Consider the following 23,738-nt stretch of genomic DNA (forward strand, 5'->3'; position numbering starts at 1 on the left):
GAGGCTGACATTGCACCCGTCGATTGCAATCCCGCTCAGCCTCTGTCAAGATCAACTTTATCAGGAATAAGCATTTTGTGGCTTGCCAAGATGCGGGCTAAGGTTCATTGCGGGCGAAGCTGGAGTCTACGCGCAAAAGGCCAACGTGACCCTGGCCTCACTTTTCATCAGCCATGGCAGATTTGACCTGAAAATGGTGCTGTGATCGAGATATGTAGCACAACTGCCCCGAATCTACTGCCCCATTACAGCACATGATTAACGACAAATGTGGTGTATGTATAGAAGCAATGTCTCACATCTTAACACCCAGATATTCCCTGGCTCCTAATTCGCATGGGACAGTACGGAATGCCGGGTTCTATGATATCAAGAAGAGGCTTTATGGAGCATCTGGATGAGACAGGGCGCCCACCATGGATATAGCTTACCCTGGGCACCCTTATAACGGACCGCAATGCCCTGTTCCTCCTTCGAACGCCGACAGAAATCCGTTCTACAATGCAAAGCGCTAGGGCTTGCGCATACCTGTCAAGTTTTCTCCCCTCCAAGACCGATTTTGCTTCATTGCCATGGATATAGTTTTTTACGAAAAGAATATGAGGAATATGAGCTTTCACGGGATTCCCCAGAAGCTTATGTTTTTGCTCACCCTGCAGCGGCCATCTTCGATTTTCGCGACACCTATAGCCCATGGAGAGTCAGAAGGCTCTTTACAAACTCCTATGTTTTCCTCTGCGCGGCGTGCTCCACCTTGGGTGGGTTACTGTTTAGACACGACCAAGGCGTTGTCTCCATTATTCTTGTGATGCCACAGTTCCTCGATCGACTCGAGCGAGTCTCCGAAGAGGCATCTGGCGCAGAGTTCTGGAAAGGCCTAATGACTGCCATGATTGACCTGACAGCCTTATTTGGCGCATTTAATCAAGCTGGATTGCGGATACGCTCTCGAGGAAACATTTAACGCTGACCGCGGAAATCATTTTCACCGCATGTTCGATTTTACAAACAACCGGTGTTGATTTTGCTATGCTTACCTGCACTCGACTTATCGGTGGTATCGGAGTTGTTATGTTTAGCATGGTGGCCCCTTTGTATATTTCTGAGATTAGCCCGCCTGAGAACCGAGGAACATTGTTGACGTTGGAAGAATTCTGCATGGTTGCGTGTGTCTGCATTGCATTTTAGATATCTTATGGGACCCGTTACATGAGTGGAGAGTGGGCATGGAGGGTCCCTTTTTTATTGCAGATGGTTCTAGCTTTATGCTTGCCATAAGAGTAAGTTTCTTGCCCTTCTCTCCGAGATCGCTGGCGTCGGGATGGCGCGATGGCGATGCATTACCAAGCCTAGTCCGATTGCGCCAACTTTCCGAGGATGACAAGCGCATTCGGCTACAGTATACTGATGTTTTTGCCGACACTCGATTCCAGAAAGCAATCAGTGCCACGAGGCATCCAGAGCTCCAAGGCGAGTGCTAACAGTTGGATTTCATCCCGATACTATAGTTGGTCAACAGCAACGCTTTGATATCCCACGCTTTTCAATACCAATGGGATGGATTATTCCATGCAACTAATCATGTCTAGCGTTCTCCATATCACCCAGCTCGTTGGCGTGGTTTCAAAGATCTGGACTATGGACCATTTTGACCGCCGGCCGATACTCCTCTGGGGTTCAGTCGCGATGACAACATCTCACATCATCATTACCGCCCTTGCTGGCCTATTTGATAAACACTTGCCTTCACATCGATCAGAAGGGTAGGTCAGTGTCGAATTCTTGCTCTTCTATATGCTAACAGTTGGAGCATCCTGGAGGCCAGTCCCTTGGGCCATGTCGTCCGGTATGTCGTTAACGAACCTAGCCATCGTTGTTTTGTGAAAGTCGTCTCGGCCGATTCGACTTTCAGAAGTCTTCCCATCGTCTCTCCGCGTCAAGGGTGGCGCCCTCTCGACCCGCTCAGACTAGTTCAACAATTTTATCAACGTGAGTAATGTGTATCCTTCTTTTACCTCCCTCCTCGACATCATATTAGTCTTGTCGCCAGTCCTTCGCCAGTCCTAACTACTCATGTGTTTTTCCAGGACCTTATCACCACTTCCCTCGTCCAAAACGCTGGCTATGGCGCGTATGTCGTCTTCGCATTCCTGTGCCTCCTATCATTGATCTGGTGCTTTCTTTCATTCCTGGAACCAGTGGACGTACACTCAAGCAGATGGACCATGTCTTCAAGGATTGATCCAACGAGCAAGAGGAAGCAATGCGTCGAGAGATCGAAGCCGAATTGTTAAAGGGACGCGTGGAAGTGCCCTCCGGTCTGACGCGCGGTGGTTCAGTTCGATAGCAAGGTAATAGTTGGCAATAGCTCCATGAATACGGAGTACAAACACAGGACAAATCAGCAAACGAAGCAACTAGTTAGTTAACTTTCTAGACGGGACGGCGGACAGGGAAGAGGAGGTAGTTTGGACACCGATCGGCCCATTCCTACTAGGTTGGGAAACCGGTTTTTTTTCCCCTACATGGGATCTTAGCATTTTCATTGAAGAGTTTAAGATAATAATACTCCCGTTAATAGGGGTATTAATTATAATTATGTTCTATTTCCGTGTCCATCCCCGAGTTGTCGAGGACGACCGTTGTTGTTTTTTTCGCCATATCACCACTTTTCGTATGCAACAAAAGAAAAGCCAAAATCAAGCTGACAAAAGAGAGGTTACATATTAAGGAGTAGACCATCGGATCCCAGTAGAAAGGGAAATTCAATATAAATCGCCAGGGAATGTTTGCACGCCAAAACTCCGGAGAGGGAATAAAAAGGGGGGGAAAAATAAAAATAAAGGCAAACCAAAGGGGGAGAGAAGACCACCAGAGAACACCTCATTTAGAACTCCATGATTATCTTGAAGCAGTCAAAGATCTCTCCTTTTCATCCATTTGACGCTTAACTTTGCATTTACCTTGCGAAAGATGCCCATTTCGAGCTGTTGTCCGGGTGAAGACGGCACCACAATAAGGACACTCCGATTTTGCAGCAAGGCCAGCTTTTTCTCGTTGGTGCCGTAAGAGGTTGCTGAAAGTGGAAAACTCACGGCCGTTACAGCCATGATCCCAGCATTGTGGCTTCGTTCGGGAATTAACCACGCGAACCTGAATGCTTGCCCCCGTAGCTGGGTCTGATACGGTAGGGACTGGTGTTGTGGATGCCGAAGGAGGTAAGGAATAACCAGAGTCAGAAAGAGACTCACTGGTATAAAATGGAGATCTAGTTTATGTCTCGAATTAGCTTTGGGACTTGAAAAACCGAAACCTCGAGCTTACGTACGGTTCATACGGTTGCGCCGACGAGAGGATAGGGATGGAAGATCTAACGTAGAGTAAAGCGTTAGCTCGTCCGGTAAGAGGGCAAAAATAGAAGCGCGTTCTGATCCTTACATTGATGAAGAATATTGAGAGGCAAGGCTGGAAGGAGGAATTTCCACATTATTCGACGATAATGGAGGATTAGAGGATGGTGTTCGGGGATATTCATCAGAGGTGGGGGTATTTGCAAAGAGTGGACTTTGCCTTAATTGTCCATGCGAACTCCGATGAAGCTGAGGGCTGGAGACGCTGGTTCCCGGAGTGAGGTGTGCTTGCTCGGGAACGAAATGAAGCTGCTGTAGGGTAAAGCCTGAGGATTCGAAGGGATGCGAGCTTGCTATGGATGATGGTCGAAGGTCCATGGCTTCAGAACATTGTGTCATCGTCTCTGGTAGACCATCGCCGTAACTCCTTCCTGAATATACAGAGAGGTTGTCGGTTCCATATTCTGAGGACATGCTTAGACAATGCTCATAAATCCAGGGTGGGACAAGAACTTACCCCATAAACTAGAACGAGACTGAATATCATAGAGGGCTTGTTCGTAACCCGTTGAAGGGGGTGTCACTTCATAACGGAAATGACTGTTTGTCAAAAAACCGTCAACCAACCGCTGATCGTAGCATTTGCAGAATAGGCAAACTTACTCCGCTTCGTCCAAGGCTGGCTGACTCATTGTTGTATTATAAAAACCTTCGTAAGAAGGACTCGCGCGAAATTCAGTTTCGAACTGATGAGAAGGATTGGTAGCGATTTTCGCTGTCATTATGTGAAACTGAGATAGATCTCGCTGGCCTTGGGTCGTTCCCGTAGTCGGGTGCGAAAGATAGACGGACGACATGACCGGAGACCCCTGTTGCGAAGAAGACGAGATCGCATGTGACGGAGGGGTTCGGGAGGAAAGTCTGAGGTTCTGAAGGGTTGAAGGCGAAAGCGAAGCCCGCTGGCCACGTTCAGCAACTCTTGATCTGTTGTGTGAAATATAATGCTTTTCTGGAAGAGAATTTCGTAGGGTCATTCCAAGATTCTCTTGGGCAGAGATAGGAAAACGTAATGGAAGCGCTAGAAGGTTTGAACCGGGTATTTGGACTTGTATCATTTCCAAGGGCCCGATAGTCCAGCACATCGGATTTGCTCTGAAGTCAGCACGATCAGGTGTAAACAGAAACTTGTCAGCGAAAATGGATATTTAAGAAGAAACCCAAATATAGGGACAATATATCAAGCTTTGGGTTCATTAAGTGCTGCGACCTTGCTTCACAGTTTTATAAAAGTGTCCCCGGTGGGACGTCAGCCACCTCCCACAGCCGCACACACAGGACAGGATGCGAGTATGTGAGCCTGCAGATCCATTCAGACATCTGTACCTCCATTAGCCTGAGGCGCTGCGGGAAGATTAAATCTACCACAGAAAACATGGGTCTTGAAGACGGTTCTCGTAGGGCTAGTTTGAGAGCTTGATGAGCCGGTCCACTGTGACCATTTGCTGGGTTCAAATTCGGCCAGGACAATGCGGGAATATCATGTTAATCAGCGCTATCCAATTAGCCACGAGTCCGGTGGTTTTTTAAACGTCCTGGTCACGACTCCACATGCGTGGAGGAGAACGTTGCTGTATGTCACGTTGGTACACGGTATTATGGCCAGTTCCTTTGGATTCACAGAGAAAGACCCATAATACGTGCCAATCTAATTCGATTTTGGGGGTTCGTTAGCCTTGGGTATCCCTGGCCCCTTATCCCGGAAACCTCTCCAGGGTTTCACATCTTATTTGGTCTTCCGTAGCGGCCCCTGACCTGGGTGGCTTCGGGAGAAAAGGAAAGGGCCGAAGCAGCACGATCCCTGATCGTCCATTGGGTGCAGAACCGCTCTGCAACCTGTAACGGGTAAGATATTGTATTTACTTATTTTCTCAGGGACAAAGAATGGAATATTTCTAGAAGCATCAGTATTTTGCTAATGGGCGGTATCAGACGAGCGCTCGGCCCAAGAGCCACTTTTTAGACCCGATTTTAGCCAAGCAGCGCTGGACATCCTCCTTCGCTTGGCAGGGCCACATGCATAACTTTTTCCAAAATTGAAGGCAGATCTCGGGGTTGACAGAAGTTTGATCAAAGACGGAAAAGGGTTAGTTAGTTAGCAGCATGAGTTAATCGAGCGTCAGTAGGCAGCCCAAAAGGCTGCGGTTGTGTTCCTGAAGAACCGAGCAACTATGTATGTATGCTACCCTGGCAAGGAGGAAACGTGGCCAATCAAGGTTGTATCCAACACCTGAAGGTTACCAACGCTGGGGGCTGAAGAGACGGCAATGAACGAGAATAGAAGTTGGTCAAAAGTATGGTCTGCGTACTCCGTAGGTGCTTAGCAGGCAGTTATTATTTGCTTTTAGTTGCCATTCAGTCTGTACCAGCAGCCTGCAAGAGACGATGTTATTCTGCAGGTTGAAATTCGGCTTCAAGAGGGAGTGCATTTGCCCCATCGCCAGCACTCCACACCGATGTCACTTTACTGCTGCGTAATCCAAAGTATATTCTCCCCGCTCTCGGCTTCTTTGACGCCTTTTCCCATACGAAACCAGAGACTTCCTTCAGCCAAGTGCTTCGTGCTCGAAGAAAGTTCAGGGCCAGAGGTGATAATTACATAATCCGATATGCCGGATCAACTTTTCTCCCGGAACCGGATCCCTGTCGGCCTCGAAAGTAACGAATCGTAGCTTCGGAGTCGCTCGCCGCAGGTGGCACCACCACGCCGCCGCGAACCAGTTATCGCTCGCCGTCGAAAACAATCCAGGCCAAGCGGCGTGAGGAAGTGGGGTGGGACTGGGGGGGGCCACCTCTCGGATCTGTGCTTTCTCCTCCCTTGATGGTCTGCTGGGGCACTGCCGTGGACACTCTGCTGTTCTTCCAGAGCGTGGTGGACAACCCCCAAATACGGAGTACGGAGTAATCTGCATATATAACCAACTTACTTCTAACCTGTGCGACCTGCACTGGCGGGCTTCCCGTTTAAGCTTAACCTTTAAGTGAGCATGTTCCAATGGTTCCAACCGGCTTCTTGGGGCTTTGAAGGCGGAGGGCATGCGGACACTTTCAAAGTTTGGAATGGCCCCGTAGTGAGCATGAAAATTTCGAAGCATTTTAGCCGGGAGCCCTGGTCATAACTTGACACAACCAAGAAATAGTTACGATTCGGAAGATTTTTTTTTTCTAACTCTGTGTCGCAGCGTGGTTGGCAACCCTTCCCCTTTCTTGTCCCGCTTGTGAACACGGGATTTACAAACGCCCCTTTTATCATCCTTGACTACGAAGGTAGTTGACCCGATTCGGGGCAAGTTTTAGCGGGCGATTGCGAGTTCCGACAACGATCGAATAGTTTAGTTCAGTTAATGGACACCCGCAATAAACCGATTTCTATTCACTATTGTGGTCGACTTAACAGCGGTGTTAAGAACGCTGCGAGCCGCTTCCCGAGTATCAGGGTTCGATTCATTTTTTTTTTTTTTTTTTTTTAAGGCTGTATCCAGTTCTGCTTCAATGCCATAAGAAGAACGACATGCAAGGCGGTATACGCATGAGATAAATATTCAGCTTTGCAGGAGCCTGTCGCTCCTGTTGGTATGTTTCTCTGTGCTACACACGCCGCGGTACATATTATCTCCGACGCAGTTCTCCAAACGACGGACTGTCCCCAAAAAGTGGTGCCCAGGAGTAAGAGGATGTACTGTATATCACTCTCCATAAAGCTGCGGCCAGGCACTACGTACTAAGCTGTGCCTTCGACCCTGGAATCTCCTAACTCCTGGTTTGGGTTTAAGCAAAGATTGTGATTCATCAGAGAGTTATGCACGAAATATTGGTTCGGAATATTAACCCTCCTGGCCCGGTCCTCTTCTTTCCCTTGCCACGCCGGCCGTTGACAATGATGTGCTCGTTTTCCGGGGTATAAACTTGAGAGGATGAAGATGCAGGGAATCTCCAGGGATCGAATCCACGCTGTCAAATGATGTAGGTACAGTTATCACCATCATTAATGCCCGGGAACCCATATCCAGGTAAGAATCCATTACGTACAGCCTTACTTATTTATCTTTCAAAGTAGGTTTCGAGAGGCTACAGCTTCTGAGAGACTTCATCTATGCCTTTCACAACATTTGCCGCTTTGGATTAACGTGATGGGGCTCGACTCAGAGCGGGTGAGCCAAAAAAACCTTTCCTCGCTTTGAAAATCAACGATTGGAATGGAAGAATAATGTTCACAGCGCCTAATGTCAAATAAGAGTGTCATCACTTCCTGCCTTGGATATTTCATCACTCTGCTCCATTGGATCATTGAGAAAGCGACTAGGCAGGTGACACATTCCCAGAATCGAGATAACGCGCTTCATATCGAATTGCTGTTAGTTTCATAACGATTACCCTTCTCCAACGCTCGCTTCATGCTCGAAGTTACTAGGATTTCAAGTTTGCTCAGTCCTGCTACTGAGTTTACGCTGCACGTAAAATTGTTTATCGATCGCGGGCCCTGTAACCCGTAAATATCATTGGATTGGGTTGTCCTTGTGTTCCAATCCACATGGTCCGTATCGAATCCCCTATTGCCAGCTGCGAGTTATGACCCTGTTCTTAGACTAGCACAACTCGCCGCAAGTGAATTTTTCATACTATCTTACTCTAACACTTGAGCATTGGCAAGCAGTATAGCAACTGCAAGCTAGCTATATTGCCATCTTGCCGAACGGGTTTTATCCCCGGCGATTTAAGATGGGTATGCGATTAGTAGTTCCTGTGCTCTATGGACGTATACCTACCTTGCCCCCTTTGCCATTAAACTATCTTCACACGGTATAAACGTACAGCGACATGCATTTGTTCATACAAACTTTCGGCAGGCATGTTAACTGTCTCTTCATCAGAGGCCTGTAGGTCTGAAAGAGGGGCTGCTCCGTACTGCTCCTCCTCATTAAATGCACACCTACTGACTTAAATCCTTTGTTAAGCATACCCGGGACAATTACGGAGTATATATGAAGTCATACAGAGTTATCCACAGCGGCGACGCCGTCGCAAACAAGGCAAACACACCCAGAAGTCTTTGACATATTCGGCAAAACCGGTGGAGAAAGGGCCATCGGAATGGGCGAATCTGATCCGAACCTTAACGGAGCAATTAAGCGCGATTGCGATTGGTGGGTTCAATTCTCGCGCTTAGCGTGAAACAACGCAGGGACATCCCAGGAACAGGCCGACAAGATGGGAGAGAACTTTTACCAGGAGGGGACAACCCTGGAGGACATGTGTCCATTCGGCACCTGGTTTCTGACGCGCTGGTTTTTTCGTTCAATACTAGCCAGGTATGACATCTCCGGCGCTGCCGCTCAATGTCTTCAAAATTAACTATAAACACGTGGCTGTAGGGCTGCAGGGCGATCCCAGGCCTTGGCCCAATTGAAGGGGATCATTGGTTAAAGAGAATTGAACGGCGAAGTGCCATTATTAGATTCGGAGAACACCGAACGATTCCCGTGAGACTGGTAGCGGCGCAGCCTGGTCTGTACTTCTGAAGATCAGGGGCCGCCTCTGTGCGACCTAACTTTCGGCTGCTCTTATCAGACCCGAAGCCACGAAATGCCGCTAACTACTCTGAACCCAAGTACTATAGACGGAGGATGGAGTTTGGAATGACGACATGTGGTACGGAGGAGTTACTGAAGGAATCCAGAGTTGATTTCAGGGGGTCCATGCTCAGCCTCGTCGTTCCCTACTTTGAACGGCTGCAACTGAGACACTGTCCTCGGCCCAGGCCCCTGTGCTGATGAAGGAAAATCGTTTGTACAAAAAGGAAAAAAGAATCTGACCGGCGAATCTGTTCCATGTGAAGATTCGAAAGGAAGCCGGCCGATCTCTCCTGGAGCTATTTTGCTCCTATCTTTGCGGTTGGTCAGAAAAAGAGATCCCCCCTGGAGTACGAAGCCCTTCGTACTCGTACTCCGTACTCCGTAAGAAGGTCAATAAATAGGACCGTGAACAGCCTCGCTCACTTACAAACTTCATTTCTAGTTAGTTAGCCTATATAGAGTTCGCCCTCTCCCTCCCGGAAGGGTAATGCCAAGATTTCACTTGGATGGCGCTGCGTTGTATAACTCTCAGCTCTACGGAGTACTCTGTGCAGAGTATGAATGCGTTGGGTTGTTGGCAAGGCTCAGTGTGTGTGGTGTATTTTCTCAGCCGTAACCCCTGGTTGCTGCAAACAGGACAAACAAATACCATTCACGTGACTTTTCCTGAGAGATATTGGATGACTCAGCGTTCCGTCGACTCAGCCAATGAAAACGCCTTTCTGGATTGCGCTTGCCACCTCAGCGGCAAGTGGAGCCGGCGAGTGAGTCAAGACAGGCCAACGTCGCCATAGCATCCAGAGTCAATATATCTATTTCAACATCATGGGGCGTGCTTAAACCACTCCATGAGATTAAATCAATCTTCATTTCTCCGAGTATACATTGAGCTGAAAGTGACGATGGTTTCTTTCTGTTGAAAACAAACCATCCAACCGCTCACCCTATTGCGTCTACTGATATTGTTTGCCCAAAGAGGCGACGGAACGATTTTACAGTTGTCTGACCACTGCTTCAAAATGACCCAGATATCTTACCAGTTTCCTAGAGTTTGCTATATACACACCGTTATTGAGTTCTTCTGCTTTTTCCATTCCTACTGGCACATACGCTTAAGGTGTGGTCAATGAGTACCAAGGGTTGCTGTTTGTTTGAGGAAATGCTATTGACCCAAAAGTTTCGATTCGAGTTTGAATTTTTATGAGCGTACATACAAAAGTCATTTAAAGTATCGAGACAAAAAGAAGGTCCGTTGTTGCAGACGAACAGGTGATGGCTTCCGTATTCACTTACGACCCGGACCCTCCAAGGGTGTCTTCTCCCTGGTCCACACCAGGATCAACCACCCCGAATCTCCGGAAGACCGCTAGTGGATATTTGAGTACTGGCTCACATGATACCACTGCGCCGGATCCCAGCGATCCCAGCTATTTGACGTACCATGGCATCTCGAAGCTCGATGTTGAACCTCAGGATGGGCCGACAGAGTACAAACTGCACTTGTTATTGCGTTCTCGCCGCTCTTTTCTCTCTTTGTCAACGGGAAGTTTAATCTCGGGCTCAAATCATTCTAAATCAGCGCAGGACGTGGAGCAATTGGATTCAGCGTCCAAGCCACTGTCGTCGTCAAGCCAAACGAGGCAGCATAGATTGCATCAACTTACAACCCAGCTGCTATGGCGTCTACAGCAATCTTCCCCGTTTCACTCAGCTTCTACTACGGTGGACTTAGTGTTGCCCGTGTTGCCCGAAGCAACTCCCACGCTGAATGTTCCAAATGCTTTAGCACCCCTCCTTCCAGGGCTTGAAGAGAGCCAGGGTGCCCTGTATGAAATAGGAGTTTCTGACGACGGAACTTTCGTTGGACTGGCTGAAGACGAGCTCGAAGAAAGTCTGGTCAATCTTCGAGCTATGGCCGCGAGCCTGGGATGTACAGTTGAAGTTTTGAGAAAGGTTGCAGTGGGGTATTGTGAGTGGGCTGAATCGGGAACGGATAACCATAACCCCGTGACGGTTAGGGATAAGCTATGGGTGGCGGAAGCCTTGGTACGGCCAGATCTAAGAAACGATGACGATCAGCATCCGGGAAGTGATGTTTTACAATCCGAGACCGAGAACATGGCTCTAATGCATAAGGTGCCTGACATCTCGCGGTCTACCGAGCAGCTATATGTCGCTCTCGTTGGCCCCTTCGGTGCCGGAAAATCTTCCCTGTTGGGGATATTATCCACATCATCGTTCGATAATGGGCGAGGGAAAATCCGGATTAGTCTCCTGAAGCATCCACACGAAATTGCTTCGGGAGTCACAAGCTCTGTTGCTCAGGAATTGATTGGATATTCTGCACAAGGGGGCTGTGTCCTGGGTGAAACCCCCAGTGTTGTCAATTACGCTTCTGGAAATGTTAGTGCCTGGAATGATATCCATGCGACTGCAGCTGGTGGCCGGCTCGCCTTCCTGTCTGATCTTCCAGGGTCTCTCCGATATAGCAAGTCAACCCTTCGAGGGTTGATGAGTTGGGAACCTCATTACGTTTGCCTTTGTACACCCGCAGATGGTTCGAGGAGTGCAGAGCGAGGGGAGATGGTCGAAGCCGACCTGACTCTTTCATACCTTGATCTATGTCTGAAATTGGATCTTCCTGTTGTGCTTGTCGTTACAAAAGTCGATCTTGGAACCCAGCTTGTGAAGCGTACCTTGAGCCCGATTTTATCTGCTATTAAAGCAGCGGGGAGGAAGCCTGTTTTACTTTATCGTTCCAGTGAAATCCCGAAGCCCAACCCTGATCTCCAAAAAATATCCGCAAGTGACCAAGAAATAGTTGATTCGGCAATAGCCTCGATCAATGATGTTGCTATTGAAGACGTCGTTCCAATTGTCCTTACAAGTGCAGTGACAGGAGCTGGCATTGGCCACTTACATGCTTTACTTCGTTCTCTGCCACTCCCTCGACGCTCTTCACCCAAACCTACCGCCATGGCTCGGAATTGTCATTGTGAGAAGATCCTCGACATCAACGATGTGTTCGAGATGCCACTGTCGAAGGTCTATTCAGCTTCAAGCGAGAATGACCATCGAAACGACAGAGGAATAATACTCTGTGGCCGTATTCGTCGAGGTATGATTTCAGTCGGAGATTGCCTGGTTGTTGGGCCGTTGCAGCCGGATTCAAAACTAGAAAACAAAGCTGGTGATAACCTTAGCCAACGGCCGAGGGCAACTTGCAGTAAATCATTCCCTGATAACCTTACATCTCTTCGGCTCCAGAGGCTACAGCATCATACTTCTCAGACTCATGTTGAAACGTACTGGCAAGAAGTCCGTATCGTCAGCGTCCGAAACCTCAGACAGCCAGTTAAGTCTCTTTACGAGCATCAGATTGGGACGATTGGAATCGATCCTGTCAACCCACATGCTTGTCTGGGCAGAATTCGCAAAGGAATGATCCTTGCATCTTTCAAATCTTCGGCAGAATCCCATGCTCCCTTTCCGGTTGCTCAGCCCTATTTCCATACTGGCTTTATTGCCTCTTTTCCGGCTTCCAATTTCTCCGGGCTACCATCTGCGGTTACTGTCGGAAGCAATATGATAATCTATATTCGGTCAATCAGGACGTCTGCTAAGGTCCTTGCTATCAACCGCACCGAGTCTCAGCGGCGACAGTCATCTTCAGCCGAGCCTGAAATTTTCACTTTCGATGGTCCGGATGAGCTGGATGGCAGTCTAGGCTCGGCATCGCAATTCCGCAGCCACGACAAAGCACCAGCGCCCGAAATCAAAATCACATTCTCGTTTGTATCTTCTGTGGAATGCATAGAAGTGCCCTCTAGAGTTCTCGCCATGCCTTCAATAGCTAGTTCGTCAACAGCGGCGTCATCGTCGCCATCCTCTTCAACGCGGGGAACACAGAGCCTGAGGGGCCTTGTGGGTTGGGTATGCGAGGTTTTGCATACTTGAGCTTCTATCTCTTTTTCTCCTTCAATTTGTTTCTCGTTGTTCTTTCTTCCTTAGTATTATTTCCCTTTACTTCCTTTTCTTTTCTTTTCTTATACATTACTAAGAAGATGGAATGCACATTAACGCAGGGTAAGTTTGTGAATTTTCAGTTCGTGCTTGTGGGAATAGATCAAGAAAAGCTTGATCGAAATTTTTGTGGCAGCTTTCAATCAACAGTCAAGTGAGTATCGTGTTCTGTCAGATTCAAACTCCAATACGTCCCTGAAGTAGGCCTATAAAGGATGGGATTCTATATTCTCACAGCAAAAGCTCCATGGGTAGGTGGCTCTCATTGTATAATATGAAAGTAATTCCATCTCGACTCCATGCCTTGGGTGGTAGGCAGATATGTACGTCTGCCCCTGGATCTATTTTGCGCCGGGGAGTTAATACGCCCTTGTCACTTTGTTTCTGGGGGATCTAGTTACTAGGTTTAGTGCATCCATCAAGAGCCAGGCTGTGGGAAAGCGTTCCAGATCCAATAACCAGCTGATATGTTTATTTAAAGCCCAATTATCACAGAGGTCTCTTGATCAATTTGCAGCTGGCGGGAAAGGTTTGATCACGTGATCACCAGATTGACTTCCAAACTTGGCTCGGGTGTTGAAGCAGAAGCTCAAGCTGGTTCAAAGAACGCATCCTTCCCCAAGCAAAAGGATATCCTTTTTTCTGTACTCCGAAGTCTTACGGCTTTCGTTAGAAAAGTACTTAGACCTTGCAGTCAAACTCCTTTGCATCATGAAGCTTGTCCGGTATGAAAGCCAATCCCTAAGAGCCCATCATCTCTCTGGCAATGGTCATATATTCTTCTCTAGAAAGTTCTTACTGGTTGACATGTCGCCTGAAATAGATTTCTTATGAAATGCGCCAATGAAACGGTCACAATCGAACTAAAGAATGGTATACACGTTTCTCCCCACGCCTCAAATCCCGTCCCGTTCTCCCAATTTTGCGCTGCGCGAGCTACGAGCGGTGTTGAAGCGCGGCCTCAATTCCGCAATTCTTCATGCTGACGGGGTTTTTGGTTTTACTAGGCACAATACTACATGGAACGATTGCGTCTGTTTCTCCACAAATGAACACTGCCCTCCGCACGGTAAAGATGACGCCCAAAGGCCGCGAGCCGATATCCCTCGACACAATCAACATCCGCGGTTCTACGATTCGATATTTCATTCTTCCAGATAGTCTACCGTTGGATACCCTCCTTATAGATGATACTCCGAAACCCAAGAATAAAGCGAAGAAAGAAACGGATCGTGGACGTGGACGAGGCGGTCCGAGAGGTAGGGGTGGCAGAGGGAGAGGGCGCGGCAGGGGTCGTGGTTTCTAAACCGTGGATGGGGGTCAATATTTTATAATCGGCGTGTTTATTCGTTTCCGTTTTTAATTTGCGATTGGTGAAAGGAACATTTTTTGAGTCTGGAGACATGAATTGTGGGCAAGATCGCACGCCCATTTTTATAAGTGCAAAAGTGCAATTACTTTTGAATCCGGGTTTACTCTTGAACGGCTATATGGAGGTGGTTTGCTCTGCAGTTGCAAGTCGCGGTTTTCTGGCGTGTCTCGTGGGTGTTTGAGCGGCTAGGGAATGGGGTTACCGTGTACTGCCAGCGGGAGGTGCCAATTCAGTCGCCGGAAGCGCTGATTGAAGTCGGAGGGACGAAATCGAACGTAGCACTGGTCCGCAGCTTCGCATTGCATGGCCGTTGCAATCTCACAGCTATGTCTAAGCTTGAGACGATATCGCAAGGGAGCCCGTGCGATGCTCCACTATAATACCAATTCAAGAAGCTGTCTCCCTCCAAATCCTTACAATTACCAACTTTTCCCATCCTGCTTTGACACCACTTCGACCAACGACCTCTGCATTCCAACCCGATCCCCAATCTTTTACCTGCGCCACAACTTCATCAGGCTTGTTCTGGGCACAGAGTAATATGTAGGCCACTCCGCGGTGGGGATTTAGGACCTTGGGCAAGTCTTGCAGAAGCCGATTGGTAGTTTCCATACCATATTCACCACCAGCATAAGAAAGTGAAAGTAAATGGGAATCCTGTTCAAATTTTGAAGTACCAATTCCTGGCGTCTCTGGGTCTGGGGAAGGGAGCGGTGGTAACTCCGGTGTAGGTACATAAGGTGGGTTGAAAATGAGTATGTCCACAGCTCCAGCTCGGAGAGGAGAACATAGGTCCCCCGCTATTGTTGCAATTATCTGCGGTGCCAACTCGCCACGGGTCTCTCCTTCATTTTGGTGTCCCGGTTTCCGCTTCTCTTCAAGCGCAATGTGCACTGTTTTTGCCGTTGCAGCGCACGCATTTATATTGACATCAACTCCCAGAGTCAGTATGTCAGATCTCCCAAGAATGTGTTTGGAATTTGCCGCCACGAATGCTAGCACTACTCCGGATCCAGTCCCAATTTCAACCACGAACGGTGAGGTGCTTTGGGACTTTGGCTGGGAACTGAATTTGCTGGAAAGCCATTCTGCCTCTGTTTTTGAAGAAAGAGTGTCAAGGAGGAGATAGCTGTCTTCTGCGGGCTCATAGATGGTGTCAAAACACACATGCGACGTTGAGGGCGTGGGGAGCATTGGAGGGTTTCTCGAGGTGAAGCGTCGGGACAAACGATACGGCGTTGTCCAGTCGCACCGGCAGAGAAAGACTTCTTTTCTCACACTGGGCCGCACGGGCTTAAACCGGGAATAGGTTGCTGGTCCGGACGTTTTGGCTCCTCGTTCTGATGGAGTGCCTTTTGATGGGAGAGAATAATTGCCGGGCGGAGACTTTGGATTGGCCGGAAAGCTTCCCGACTCCAAGCTTCCAACCTGACTAAATATTCTGTTCCGGTGCATGAAAACTTTTTAAATAGCTGGATGACATACGAAATATCTTTGAAATTATCGGAAAGCTGATGTTAACAATTGGTCCTCTACAAAGAGTTTGCATTTCATCAGAAGTAACCGAAACAATTGCTACCAGCATCCCCAAGCTTGAAAGTACCTAAGGCCACCCCCTGATCGCACGTTGAATCGCGCCTGTCTGGATATCCGAACGAATCGTCAAAATGAAGCTCGCCCCGGTACTACGAATGGCCTCCTCTCCCACGATAACTTCTGCTTCGAGCCTGAGACCACCACTTGCCCTTCTTCCTCCTCTTCTGCTCTACCGCCGTCTACTGCGAGCGCACCGGAAACTCCCTCAGGAGCTACGGCTGTTGGGAGATGAATACGTGAAGGCTGAATTCCGCGCACACCGCAATGTGGATAATCCTATACATATTGTGGGGATATATCTTGCTGTGCATTACTATAATCTTGACTAACACGACTGCTAGGTTGGGTTTTTGACGGAGTGGCAGCTATACGCTCAGAAGTTAGAAGGTGACTCATGGCGAGACGAGAAGTTGGACAAAGCAAAACTGGAGAAAATGAGCGGTCTGTTATTGTTCCGCTCTTTGAAACCCAGAAAATATTTTTTTTTTTTTTTCCATCCATTCACTGACAGTTTGCTATGTCTACCAGACCAGCAAATCGGCCAGCTTTACGAGCTTATGCAGGCAACCAAGGACGCGGGTGACAAAGACAATGGTGATTCATGAAAGGTGAAATCAATGCCAAAAGGACTGTTATCTTTAACAACAGGGGATCAACGCAATTCATGGGCCTGAGCTTTCAAAGTGAACGCGAACATCAGGGAGATCACACTGTTAATGCTTTCGAAGCCGATCTTTCTGCCTGCGCGTTTGTTGGTGTATATCATGGCCTGTTTTATCAGCAGCTCCCATCCGGAAAACCCCCAATAGAACTCTATCAGCAGTCACTTCTAATACTCGTTTTCTTCCACCTCCTTCATTTCCGAGCAGAGGGCAACGTGGTGCGCATCCTTCCTCACAGGCTTAGCACTAGGTTTACCGTTGAATAACCGCCGAAAAGGCCATCCCAGCAGCCCCAGTTTGCCCGCAAGTCTCCACTAGCCATGTGCCGCACCGTTTATTTTAAATCCCCCACCTGCGACCATCGATGGATCACTATCGGTCAACCATGTGATAAGGACGCTGGATTTTATAAATGCCAAATGTTCACGGGCACGAAGATCCTCCCGTTCACTGTCGGCGGACCGATTGATGCTATGGCCAATACCTGTCCCGTGTGCGACGGGAAAAACAACTATGATGGAAACCTGATCAGGATGGTCAGACGTGATTCCTACAGGATCCGGTACAGACTGCATAGCGGGAGGAAGAAAGTCTACTATGATTGTGGACTGTGCAGTGTCATGTAATAACGGCGATGCCCCCGAGTTGCATCCGTGGAGGTCGGCAACGCGGAAACACGTGACTTTCCCGGTCGGCACGGATGCAAAAGTTGGAAGAGCAGATCGCAGGAGAACCGTGAACGGTGTCGATGTGAGGAGTTGCCGATGGCTTGAGCTCTGTCCCCGATGTACAGGACCAGTGCGCGTCAGCCGGCGATTTGAGCCTATTATGTTGAAGCTATATTTTCAATGGGCATTTATGGGATGTGGTCTTTGACCTTCTAGGTATTGTCTTTGCGCTTCATGCGGAATGGTTCGTACATTATTACCTGGCTTGGTGTTTCTTTGTGATTCCAAGTTGGCAATTGCCGACAGATCATACTTAATGTAGATTTTTAACACTCTTCAAGCGATGATATCCGATTGAAATGCTCATTCAGATATACAACACATGCCCTCCTGCGACAAATGCCCGACAAAAGGTTTCCGCGTAAATTCTGGACGTGCCAGACTCAGTAGAGATAATGAACATCAAGCCCGATGAGCCGTCTCAGTCGCGAACCACCGCAAATGACGCCAACGGATGTGTAGTTGACGACATGGCACTGTCGGCTGAGCCTTCTCCACCATCGACTACGACACCACTGCGGCCTATTCATGCCTCGGGCCTTTAGACTTCGGCGTTTTGCTCGAAGAGTGCCGGTATCGAACTTGCCTCCCTTGACCAGGACCTTCTTCGGCGTTTCCCGCCCACTTAATTTGTCTCATCCAACCCATGGCCGAGACGACCCAGGGCTCACCGACATAGCTGTGGCGTCAAGGGTAGCCTGAGTAGCAGTACAAGCGTTGCGGGCGGATGGATGCGCTAAATACGCACCAGTCAATACAGAATGCATGCTAGAGAGAGCACCAAGATTGCCAGTGTTTCTCATCCTGCGATTGATCGCCATGAACCACCAAACTGCACTCTTCAGGCCGAGTAGTGTCTTGAATTGAGGTGCGGGTGCCGGCTTGGTCACCATTCCGCGCTCATGGGTACCAGGTACCTCATCCCTACCTATGTCGCATCAATTTGAAAATTAAAAATCGTATCTTAACCATGATCTGGTGCCGATGAAGGCCGGGGAGGCTCATCTTTACCTTGATGCGGATTTGGCATCAAGCGTTACATGGGGATCGACTTCTAGACTAATCTTATGCAGGCCCTGATCACCACCTTCTGCGCCCCAGATTTTCAGGAGTGGGAAGTGCGGAGGAGATTCCGTCCTTTGTTTTGAAGCTGACGGTCCAGAGTATATATGAGCCAACTGTCCTACCACCCGGTCGTCAACCCTCAATTCATGGACAACCACGAATTCCCGGACACTCTGAGCTTTTGAAACCAATTCATCCGAGCTACTCTCTTTGTCATCCAAGTACCCTACAAAAATGTCTCCAGTTGTCTACGAGACTGCTCCGGTCGGTCGTCAGCCCGAGAAGCCCGGCGTGCCGTTGGACTTGTTCCCCGACGGCCTCAAGACCACGGGGCAGCACCCACCTCTCTATGACCAACTGAAGCCATTCTCAGAGTTCCCAAAGGAGATAACGGGGCCAACTGCCTGGAAGGCAGAAGATTATAAAGACTGCCCTGAGAAATGGACACATTGGTTTACTGACGAAGAAATCGCGGAATTGAGCCATGCTGCGGATTCGTTCATTGCCGCAGGGATTCCCTTGACGGGAATTACCAAGGTGAGTTCCAGGCCGATCACCACAACATTCAACTCAATGAGTACAGTATGCCAATTGCTATGGTATTGTTTTAGGCCTTGTTTCCTCTCCCCAATTTCTCGGCTTTCCTGAACAACCTCAAGGATGATCTTCTCGACGGAAAGGGTTTCATTCTTTTCAAGGGACTTCCAGTTCAGGAATGGGGAAACCACAAATCTGCTGTGGCTTATATGGGGATTGGAACTTACCTGGGATACTTCGTCAGCCAAAACGGGAGGGGACATGTCCTTGGACATGTTAAGGACCTTGGAGAAGATTCAGGGAAGATCGACAAAGTGCGCATTTACAGAACCAATGCTCGGTAGGTGAACCTGAGTAACAAGTTGAGATGGCCGCGACTAATCCCTTGAGAAGTCAATTCTTCCATACCGATGATGGAGACGTTGTCGGCTTGCTTTGCATTGCAAAAGCCCTCGAAGGAGGAGAATCTGATCTCATTTCATCGCACCATGTCTATAATGTTCTCGCAAAGGAACGCCCGGACGTTCTCGAAACTCTCACCCAGCCAATCTGGTATGTTGACCGAAAGGGCGAGACCAGCGTCGGCCAAGAAGAATACATCAGAGCCAGCGTGATGTATGTTGAAAACGGAGGGCAAGGCCGGGTTTACACAAAGTAAGCTATCGAACCTCTCCCTAACGAACTTTTATAGCATGGTGACTGACGTCTTGCGTAAAAGGTGGGATCCATACTATGTTCGCTCCCTAACCAGATTCTCCGATGAAGGAATCATTCCTCCACTCTCACCCGCCCAGCTTGAGGCCATGGATGTCCTTGAGGAGACATGCTTGAGACTCTCGCTCCACATGATCCTCGATGTTGGGGATATCCAATTCCTCGCAAACTCACACGTCCTTCACGCGCGCACCGCATACAAGGACTACCCGCCACCAGCACCCCGCAGACATCTCATGAGACTGTGGCTGGCCACACCAGAGAGCGAAGGAGGCTGGAAGATCCCATTCTGGGATAGTGACGAGAAGAAGCGGGGTGGTATCCAGGTCAATGACCAGCCTCCAGTGGCTCCACTGGATGCTGAATAAGGGTTAAGAACTTTGCAATATTTTGTATCTGTATCTAGGGCTTTTCTTTCTCTGTTGGCAAAGCAATGTGCTTGTTGTATCTTTTGCAGGTCCAAGACGGACATGAGATGAAACTACTCCGCAGGGTAGAATGAAATATGAAAATGCAGCGATCTTCTCCTTTTCACCCCTCAGCATCTCAGGGATCTAGCTTCAGGCCGGCGCTCGGCAAACAAACTGACCTCACGGCCGAGAGCGGGTCATCGACGGCCCGAAAAGGCCGCCAAAATTTGATAACCTTAATGCCAACAGAGCACTCCGTGAGGTTATCTGTATTGTAATTACAAGATAATTTACCACAAGCAGAACACGAAAAATCTTATCCCACGCAACGAGACCAGAGAGCGGGCAACTGTACGGAGTAACATTACAGATTATTTTCCGGGCTGCATTTCTTTTTGAATTGCTTGCTGTTGGCTTTTCTTCATCGTCTTGGGGTTATCATGATTTAGATTCTAAATTGCTCTTTCTATGCGTCGTGTGGGATCGGTGCATTGATTCAACCATGGCGTTGGAAAGCGAAAAGGCAAGCAAGAGTAGAGATCCGGCGTTATATCCGAAGAAAATCAAGAAGCGGAAATGGGATGACAGTGTTGATGGCTTTGGAAAGGGAAATCATTCAGCCAAGCGAGTCATTCTCCAGGGCGATGGGAATCAGCCCAATTCTACGTCAACTGGGAACCAACCCGGGGATCAAGGCCGCAGCTCCACAAAGAACTCTCAACGTGGGATATCCAAACCATCTCTCAATGTTGGTGAAAAGGGAAAGCGACATCAATCCCTAAAGGAAAAAGCCAAAGTGCTGTTTGAAGTACGGAAACGGCTGCCGATATTTGCGCATGCCGAAGAGATCCGTCAACACCTTCGCCGGACAGATGTGATGCTGTTGATTGGTGAAACTGGTAGCGGAAAGAGTACTCAAGTTCCGCAGTTTCTTGTTGATGAGGAATGGTGCTGTGCGAAGACGGTCAAGGTTCGCTCCCCGTCGCCGAGCGGTGGTAAACGGACTAAAGTGGAGGTTGGGGGTTGTGTTGCCATCACACAGCCAAGACGTGTCGCTGCGGTCTCTTTGGCGAGGAGGGTAGCGGAAGAAATGGGGACGCCGTTGGGAAATTCGTCACCAGCCAGCAAAGTGGGCTACTCTGTGAGATTTGACACGTCGACGTCCCCGAGCACGAAAGTGAAGTTCTTGACCGATGGGATGTTGTTGCAGGAGATGTTGAGCGACCCGTGGTTGACTAAGTATAGTGTGGTTGTGGTCGATGAAGTTCATGAGCGAGGTGTCAATGTGGACCTCCTACTGGGGTTCCTAAGACATCTGGTTTCTGGAACGAAAGAGGGAAGAGGCGGTGTGCCGTTGAAAGTCGTCGTAATGAGTGCTACAGCTGATATGGAGAGTTTACTCGCTTTCTTTAAGGAGGGATTCATTCGAGGCTCTGGAGATGGTGTTGCAAGAGACAATGATACAAATGGAGGGAATGGAAGCTCGGACGCGGAGCTGAATGGCGACTACGGAGATACTCCAGCCGAAACTGTCAAAAGAGTGCATATGGAGCCAGCCGTGTGTCATATAAAAGGGAGAATGTTTCCGGTAACAACTATTTATTCTCCAGAGCCTGTCCCCGATTTCGTCGATGCCGCTTTGAAGACGATATTTCAAATTCATTACAAGGAGCCGCTACCTGGTGATATTCTCGTTTTCCTTACTGGGCAAGAGACGGTCGAGTCACTTGAATATATGGTCAATGACTATGCACACGGCATGGATCCAGCCCTGCCGAAGGTGCTGGTTGTCCCGTTATTTGCTGCATTACCTCAGGCCGCGCAGCAGCGTGTGTTCCTGCCCACACCACCCAGAAAGAGAAAAATAATTCTAGCTACAAATATTGCGGAAACGTCTGTCACTGTGCCGGGAGTCAGATATGTCATTGATTGTGGGAAGGCCAAGATGAAACAGTTCCGAACTCGATTGGGTCTGGATTCGCTCCTCGTGAAGCCGATATCAAAGTCTGCAGCCATCCAGCGGAAAGGTCGTGCTGGTCGAGAGGCACCAGGTCAATGTTATAGACTCTACACTGAGAAGGATTACTTGGCGCTACAAGAAACCAATACTCCAGAAATATTACGAACTGACCTGAGTCAAGCGATTCTAACTATGAAAGCAAGAGGTGTTGATGACATTGTGGGCTTTCCTTTCCTTACACCTCCTCCACGAGATGCCATCGAAAAGGCCCTGCTGCAATTATTTAACATCCAAGCACTAGAGGGGACCGGCAAGATCAGTGCGATTGGAAGGCAGATTGCCAAACTTCCTCTCACTGCCCCGCTTGGGCGAGTTTTGCTTGCTGCAGCAGATCACGGAGAAAATTGCTTGCGAGATGTCATTGACATTATTTCGTGTTTGAGCGTGGAGAACATCTTCCTGGGTACGACATCTGAGGAAAAAAAGGAAGAAGCCGAGAAGGCTCGCCGAGATCTCTACCGCAGAGAGGGAGATCATCTGACAATGCTGGTAACCGTTCGTGCTTATTCGGCAGAAAACTCTGATCGTAAAGCATGGGCGGAGAGGCATATGGTGTCGCACCGTGCTATGCAAGCTGTTATGGTATGTATAAGTTCTTCTTGATTTTCTTTTCCATCAGTACCATCAAATCCAGCCTGACAAAACGTCAAATGTGGTCATGCTAAACCAAGTCATCGAACTAGGATGTCCGCAAGCAGCTTATCACTCAATGCAAGCAAGCCAAACTTTTCGATGCCAAACAAGGAGGCGACGAGGAAGCCCGGAATTTATCCATAAATCCAGTTCCTGGCGATAGTTATGATCCCGTTTTAATTCTGAGGAGCTTCCTTGCCGGATTTGCGTGTAATACGGCAAGACTCTTCCCAGATGGAAGTTACAGGACCATTGTTGGGAACCAAACCGTCGCCATTCATCCATCCAGCGTTCTATTTGGGAGAAAGGTCGAAGCAATAATGTACAATGAATATGTGTTTACGAACAGGAGCTACGCCCGTGGAGTGAGTGCTGTGCAGATGAACTGGATTGGCGAGGCACTGGCAAGTTCGTAGGTGGAGTTTTTAAATAGAGGGATATTCAATCCTCGATATTCCATAATAGCATCAGCAGGAACAGGGCTGTGGGGAAGAATGAGAGGGGTTCCTTGTGAAAATAAAACTGTGCTCACGCATGGTTACTGCGTCTCCAACCTGTCGAGGTGCACAGACCCCGCATATCGATCCACAGCGATCGAATATCGACAATCGTCAATGCTTGCTCTTCCCCGGTCTGTGCCATTTGGGCCAGAAGTGGGGATTCGATTCGCGGCACTGTGTGGCGTTTTGGTTTTGGGGATACGATTACAACTCCACATTGTTTGATAACAGGAGAGAGTAACCCCCATAGTACTCCGTAGCAAGTCAGTCAACGCTAGTCTTATCCTCTCAACCATACCTACCGGACTGTAAGAGCGAAGGTGGCACTTGCACACGTTATCAAGGCCCCGGGCCATGAAATCTGATATCACTGCGACATGGTGGTGGAGATGGCCGTGATTAAGTTCCGCGGGTGATAACGGGATGGGTCTTGTCTGACATCACAACAGCCTTGCCCATCAGCGTAACCTGACAACAAGCGTCATGGGTGGATATGAC

General features: G+C 48.7%; 11 protein-coding genes across 12 annotated transcripts; 7 read left to right on the plus strand and 4 right to left on the minus strand.

The window, feature by feature from the left end:
• The first annotated feature begins 151 nt into the window (after positions 1-151).
• CIMG_01042 (MFS monosaccharide transporter) lies at positions 152-2,606 on the plus strand. Its single transcript, XM_001247270.2, has 4 exons — positions 152-1,166; positions 1,307-1,763; positions 1,826-1,989; positions 2,088-2,606. Exons 2-4 carry the CDS (start codon positions 1,558-1,560, stop codon positions 2,240-2,242), a joined length of 525 nt encoding a protein of 174 aa, XP_001247271.2. The 5' UTR covers positions 152-1,166; positions 1,307-1,557; the 3' UTR covers positions 2,243-2,606.
• On the minus strand, positions 2,511-4,384 carry CIMG_01041 (uncharacterized protein; the record flags this gene model as incomplete). The annotated part of the gene is made up of 5 exons (XM_001247269.2): positions 2,511-3,268; positions 3,329-3,370; positions 3,439-3,814; positions 3,868-3,950; positions 4,014-4,384. 5 exons carry the CDS (start codon positions 4,382-4,384, stop codon positions 2,902-2,904), a joined length of 1,239 nt encoding a protein of 412 aa, XP_001247270.2. The 3' UTR covers positions 2,511-2,901.
• Positions 4,385-5,983: 1,599 nt separating this feature from the next.
• Positions 5,984-6,502, minus strand: CIMG_12806 (uncharacterized protein; the record flags this gene model as incomplete). The annotated part of the gene is made up of 2 exons (XM_004445784.1): positions 5,984-6,244; positions 6,335-6,502. 2 exons carry the CDS (start codon positions 6,500-6,502, stop codon positions 5,984-5,986), a joined length of 429 nt encoding a protein of 142 aa, XP_004445841.1.
• A 1,996-nt stretch (positions 6,503-8,498) lies between these two features.
• CIMG_10670 (uncharacterized protein) lies at positions 8,499-9,461 on the plus strand (the record flags this gene model as incomplete). Its single annotated transcript, XM_012358858.1, has 3 exons — positions 8,499-8,551; positions 8,590-8,716; positions 8,780-9,461. 3 exons carry the CDS (start codon positions 8,499-8,501, stop codon positions 8,924-8,926), a joined length of 327 nt encoding a protein of 108 aa, XP_012214281.1. The 3' UTR covers positions 8,927-9,461.
• Positions 9,462-9,817: 356 nt separating this feature from the next.
• CIMG_01040 (uncharacterized protein) lies at positions 9,818-13,185 on the plus strand. Its single transcript, XM_001247268.2, has one exon. It carries the CDS (start codon positions 10,253-10,255, stop codon positions 12,935-12,937), a length of 2,685 nt encoding a protein of 894 aa, XP_001247269.2. The 5' UTR covers positions 9,818-10,252; the 3' UTR covers positions 12,938-13,185.
• A 421-nt stretch (positions 13,186-13,606) lies between these two features.
• Positions 13,607-14,782, plus strand: CIMG_01039 (small nuclear ribonucleoprotein Sm D1). Its single transcript, XM_001247267.2, has 3 exons — positions 13,607-13,728; positions 13,827-13,876; positions 14,011-14,782. Exons 1-3 carry the CDS (start codon positions 13,715-13,717, stop codon positions 14,307-14,309), a joined length of 363 nt encoding a protein of 120 aa, XP_001247268.1. The 5' UTR covers positions 13,607-13,714; the 3' UTR covers positions 14,310-14,782.
• On the minus strand, positions 14,561-15,569 carry CIMG_01038 (S-adenosylmethionine-dependent methyltransferase; the record flags this gene model as incomplete). Its single annotated transcript, XM_001247266.2, has 2 exons — positions 14,561-14,749; positions 14,799-15,569. The coding sequence occupies 2 exons, from the start codon at positions 15,567-15,569 to the stop codon at positions 14,561-14,563; spliced, it is 960 nt and encodes a 319-aa protein (XP_001247267.2).
• A 300-nt stretch (positions 15,570-15,869) lies between these two features.
• Positions 15,870-16,802, plus strand: CIMG_01037. Of its 2 annotated transcripts, none has more exons than XM_004445785.1 (3): positions 15,870-16,258; positions 16,313-16,412; positions 16,500-16,802. In XM_004445785.1, the coding sequence occupies exons 1-3, from the start codon at positions 16,043-16,045 to the stop codon at positions 16,574-16,576; spliced, it is 393 nt and encodes a 130-aa protein (XP_004445842.1). In that variant the 5' UTR covers positions 15,870-16,042; the 3' UTR covers positions 16,577-16,802. The 2 variants fall into 2 exon arrangements, with proteins under 2 accessions (XP_004445842.1, XP_004445843.1); XM_004445786.1 differs by having other exon boundaries at positions 15,896-16,237.
• Positions 16,801-18,254, minus strand: CIMG_10669 (uncharacterized protein; the record flags this gene model as incomplete). The annotated part of the gene is made up of 4 exons (XM_012358857.1): positions 16,801-16,879; positions 16,949-17,409; positions 17,763-17,966; positions 18,033-18,254. 4 exons carry the CDS (start codon positions 18,252-18,254, stop codon positions 16,801-16,803), a joined length of 966 nt encoding a protein of 321 aa, XP_012214280.1.
• A 272-nt stretch (positions 18,255-18,526) lies between these two features.
• Positions 18,527-20,210, plus strand: CIMG_01036 (taurine catabolism dioxygenase TauD). The gene is made up of 4 exons (XM_001247264.2): positions 18,527-18,963; positions 19,038-19,303; positions 19,357-19,617; positions 19,682-20,210. Exons 1-4 carry the CDS (start codon positions 18,661-18,663, stop codon positions 20,043-20,045), a joined length of 1,194 nt encoding a protein of 397 aa, XP_001247265.1. The 5' UTR covers positions 18,527-18,660; the 3' UTR covers positions 20,046-20,210.
• Positions 20,211-20,445: 235 nt separating this feature from the next.
• CIMG_01035 (ATP-dependent RNA helicase) lies at positions 20,446-23,512 on the plus strand. Its single transcript, XM_001247263.2, has 2 exons — positions 20,446-22,689; positions 22,791-23,512. The coding sequence occupies exons 1-2, from the start codon at positions 20,590-20,592 to the stop codon at positions 23,154-23,156; spliced, it is 2,466 nt and encodes an 821-aa protein (XP_001247264.2). The 5' UTR covers positions 20,446-20,589; the 3' UTR covers positions 23,157-23,512.
• Positions 23,513-23,738: the final 226 nt, after the last annotated feature.

Source organism: Coccidioides immitis (assembly GCF_000149335.2).
Source record: "Coccidioides immitis RS genomic scaffold supercont3.1, whole genome shotgun sequence".
NCBI classification, from domain to species: domain Eukaryota; kingdom Fungi; phylum Ascomycota; class Eurotiomycetes; order Onygenales; family Onygenaceae; genus Coccidioides; species Coccidioides immitis.

Bases quoted from the DNA above. Each gene is read 5' to 3' on its own strand.
- CIMG_01036 (XM_001247264.2), top strand. From the start codon at position 18,661: ATGTCTCCAGTTGTCTACGAGACTGCTCCGGTCGGTCGTCAGCCCGAG. The intron at 18,964-19,037 runs GTGAGTTCCAGG...GTATTGTTTTAG, and splicing joins CCTTGACGGGAATTACCAAG to GCCTTGTTTCCTCTCCCCAA. The intron at 19,618-19,681 runs GTAAGCTATCGA...CTTGCGTAAAAG, and splicing joins CAAGGCCGGGTTTACACAAA to GTGGGATCCATACTATGTTC.
- CIMG_01035 (XM_001247263.2), top strand. From the start codon at position 20,590: ATGGCGTTGGAAAGCGAAAAGGCAAGCAAGAGTAGAGATCCGGCGTTA. The intron at 22,690-22,790 runs GTATGTATAAGT...TCATCGAACTAG, and splicing joins GTGCTATGCAAGCTGTTATG to GATGTCCGCAAGCAGCTTAT.
- CIMG_01040 (XM_001247268.2), top strand. From the start codon at position 10,253: ATGGCTTCCGTATTCACTTACGACCCGGACCCTCCAAGGGTGTCTTCT.
- CIMG_01037 (XM_004445785.1), top strand. From the start codon at position 16,043: ATGAAGCTCGCCCCGGTACTACGAATGGCCTCCTCTCCCACGATAACT. The intron at 16,259-16,312 runs GTGGGGATATAT...CACGACTGCTAG, and splicing joins TGGATAATCCTATACATATT to GTTGGGTTTTTGACGGAGTG. The intron at 16,413-16,499 runs GTCTGTTATTGT...TATGTCTACCAG, and splicing joins AAAACTGGAGAAAATGAGCG to ACCAGCAAATCGGCCAGCTT.
- CIMG_01039 (XM_001247267.2), top strand. The intron at 13,877-14,010 runs GTATACACGTTT...TGGTTTTACTAG, and splicing joins CACAATCGAACTAAAGAATG to GCACAATACTACATGGAACG.
- CIMG_01042 (XM_001247270.2), top strand. From the start codon at position 1,558: ATGGATTATTCCATGCAACTAATCATGTCTAGCGTTCTCCATATCACC. The intron at 1,764-1,825 runs GTAGGTCAGTGT...CCTGGAGGCCAG, and splicing joins CCTTCACATCGATCAGAAGG to TCCCTTGGGCCATGTCGTCC. The intron at 1,990-2,087 runs GTGAGTAATGTG...GTGTTTTTCCAG, and splicing joins AGTTCAACAATTTTATCAAC to GACCTTATCACCACTTCCCT.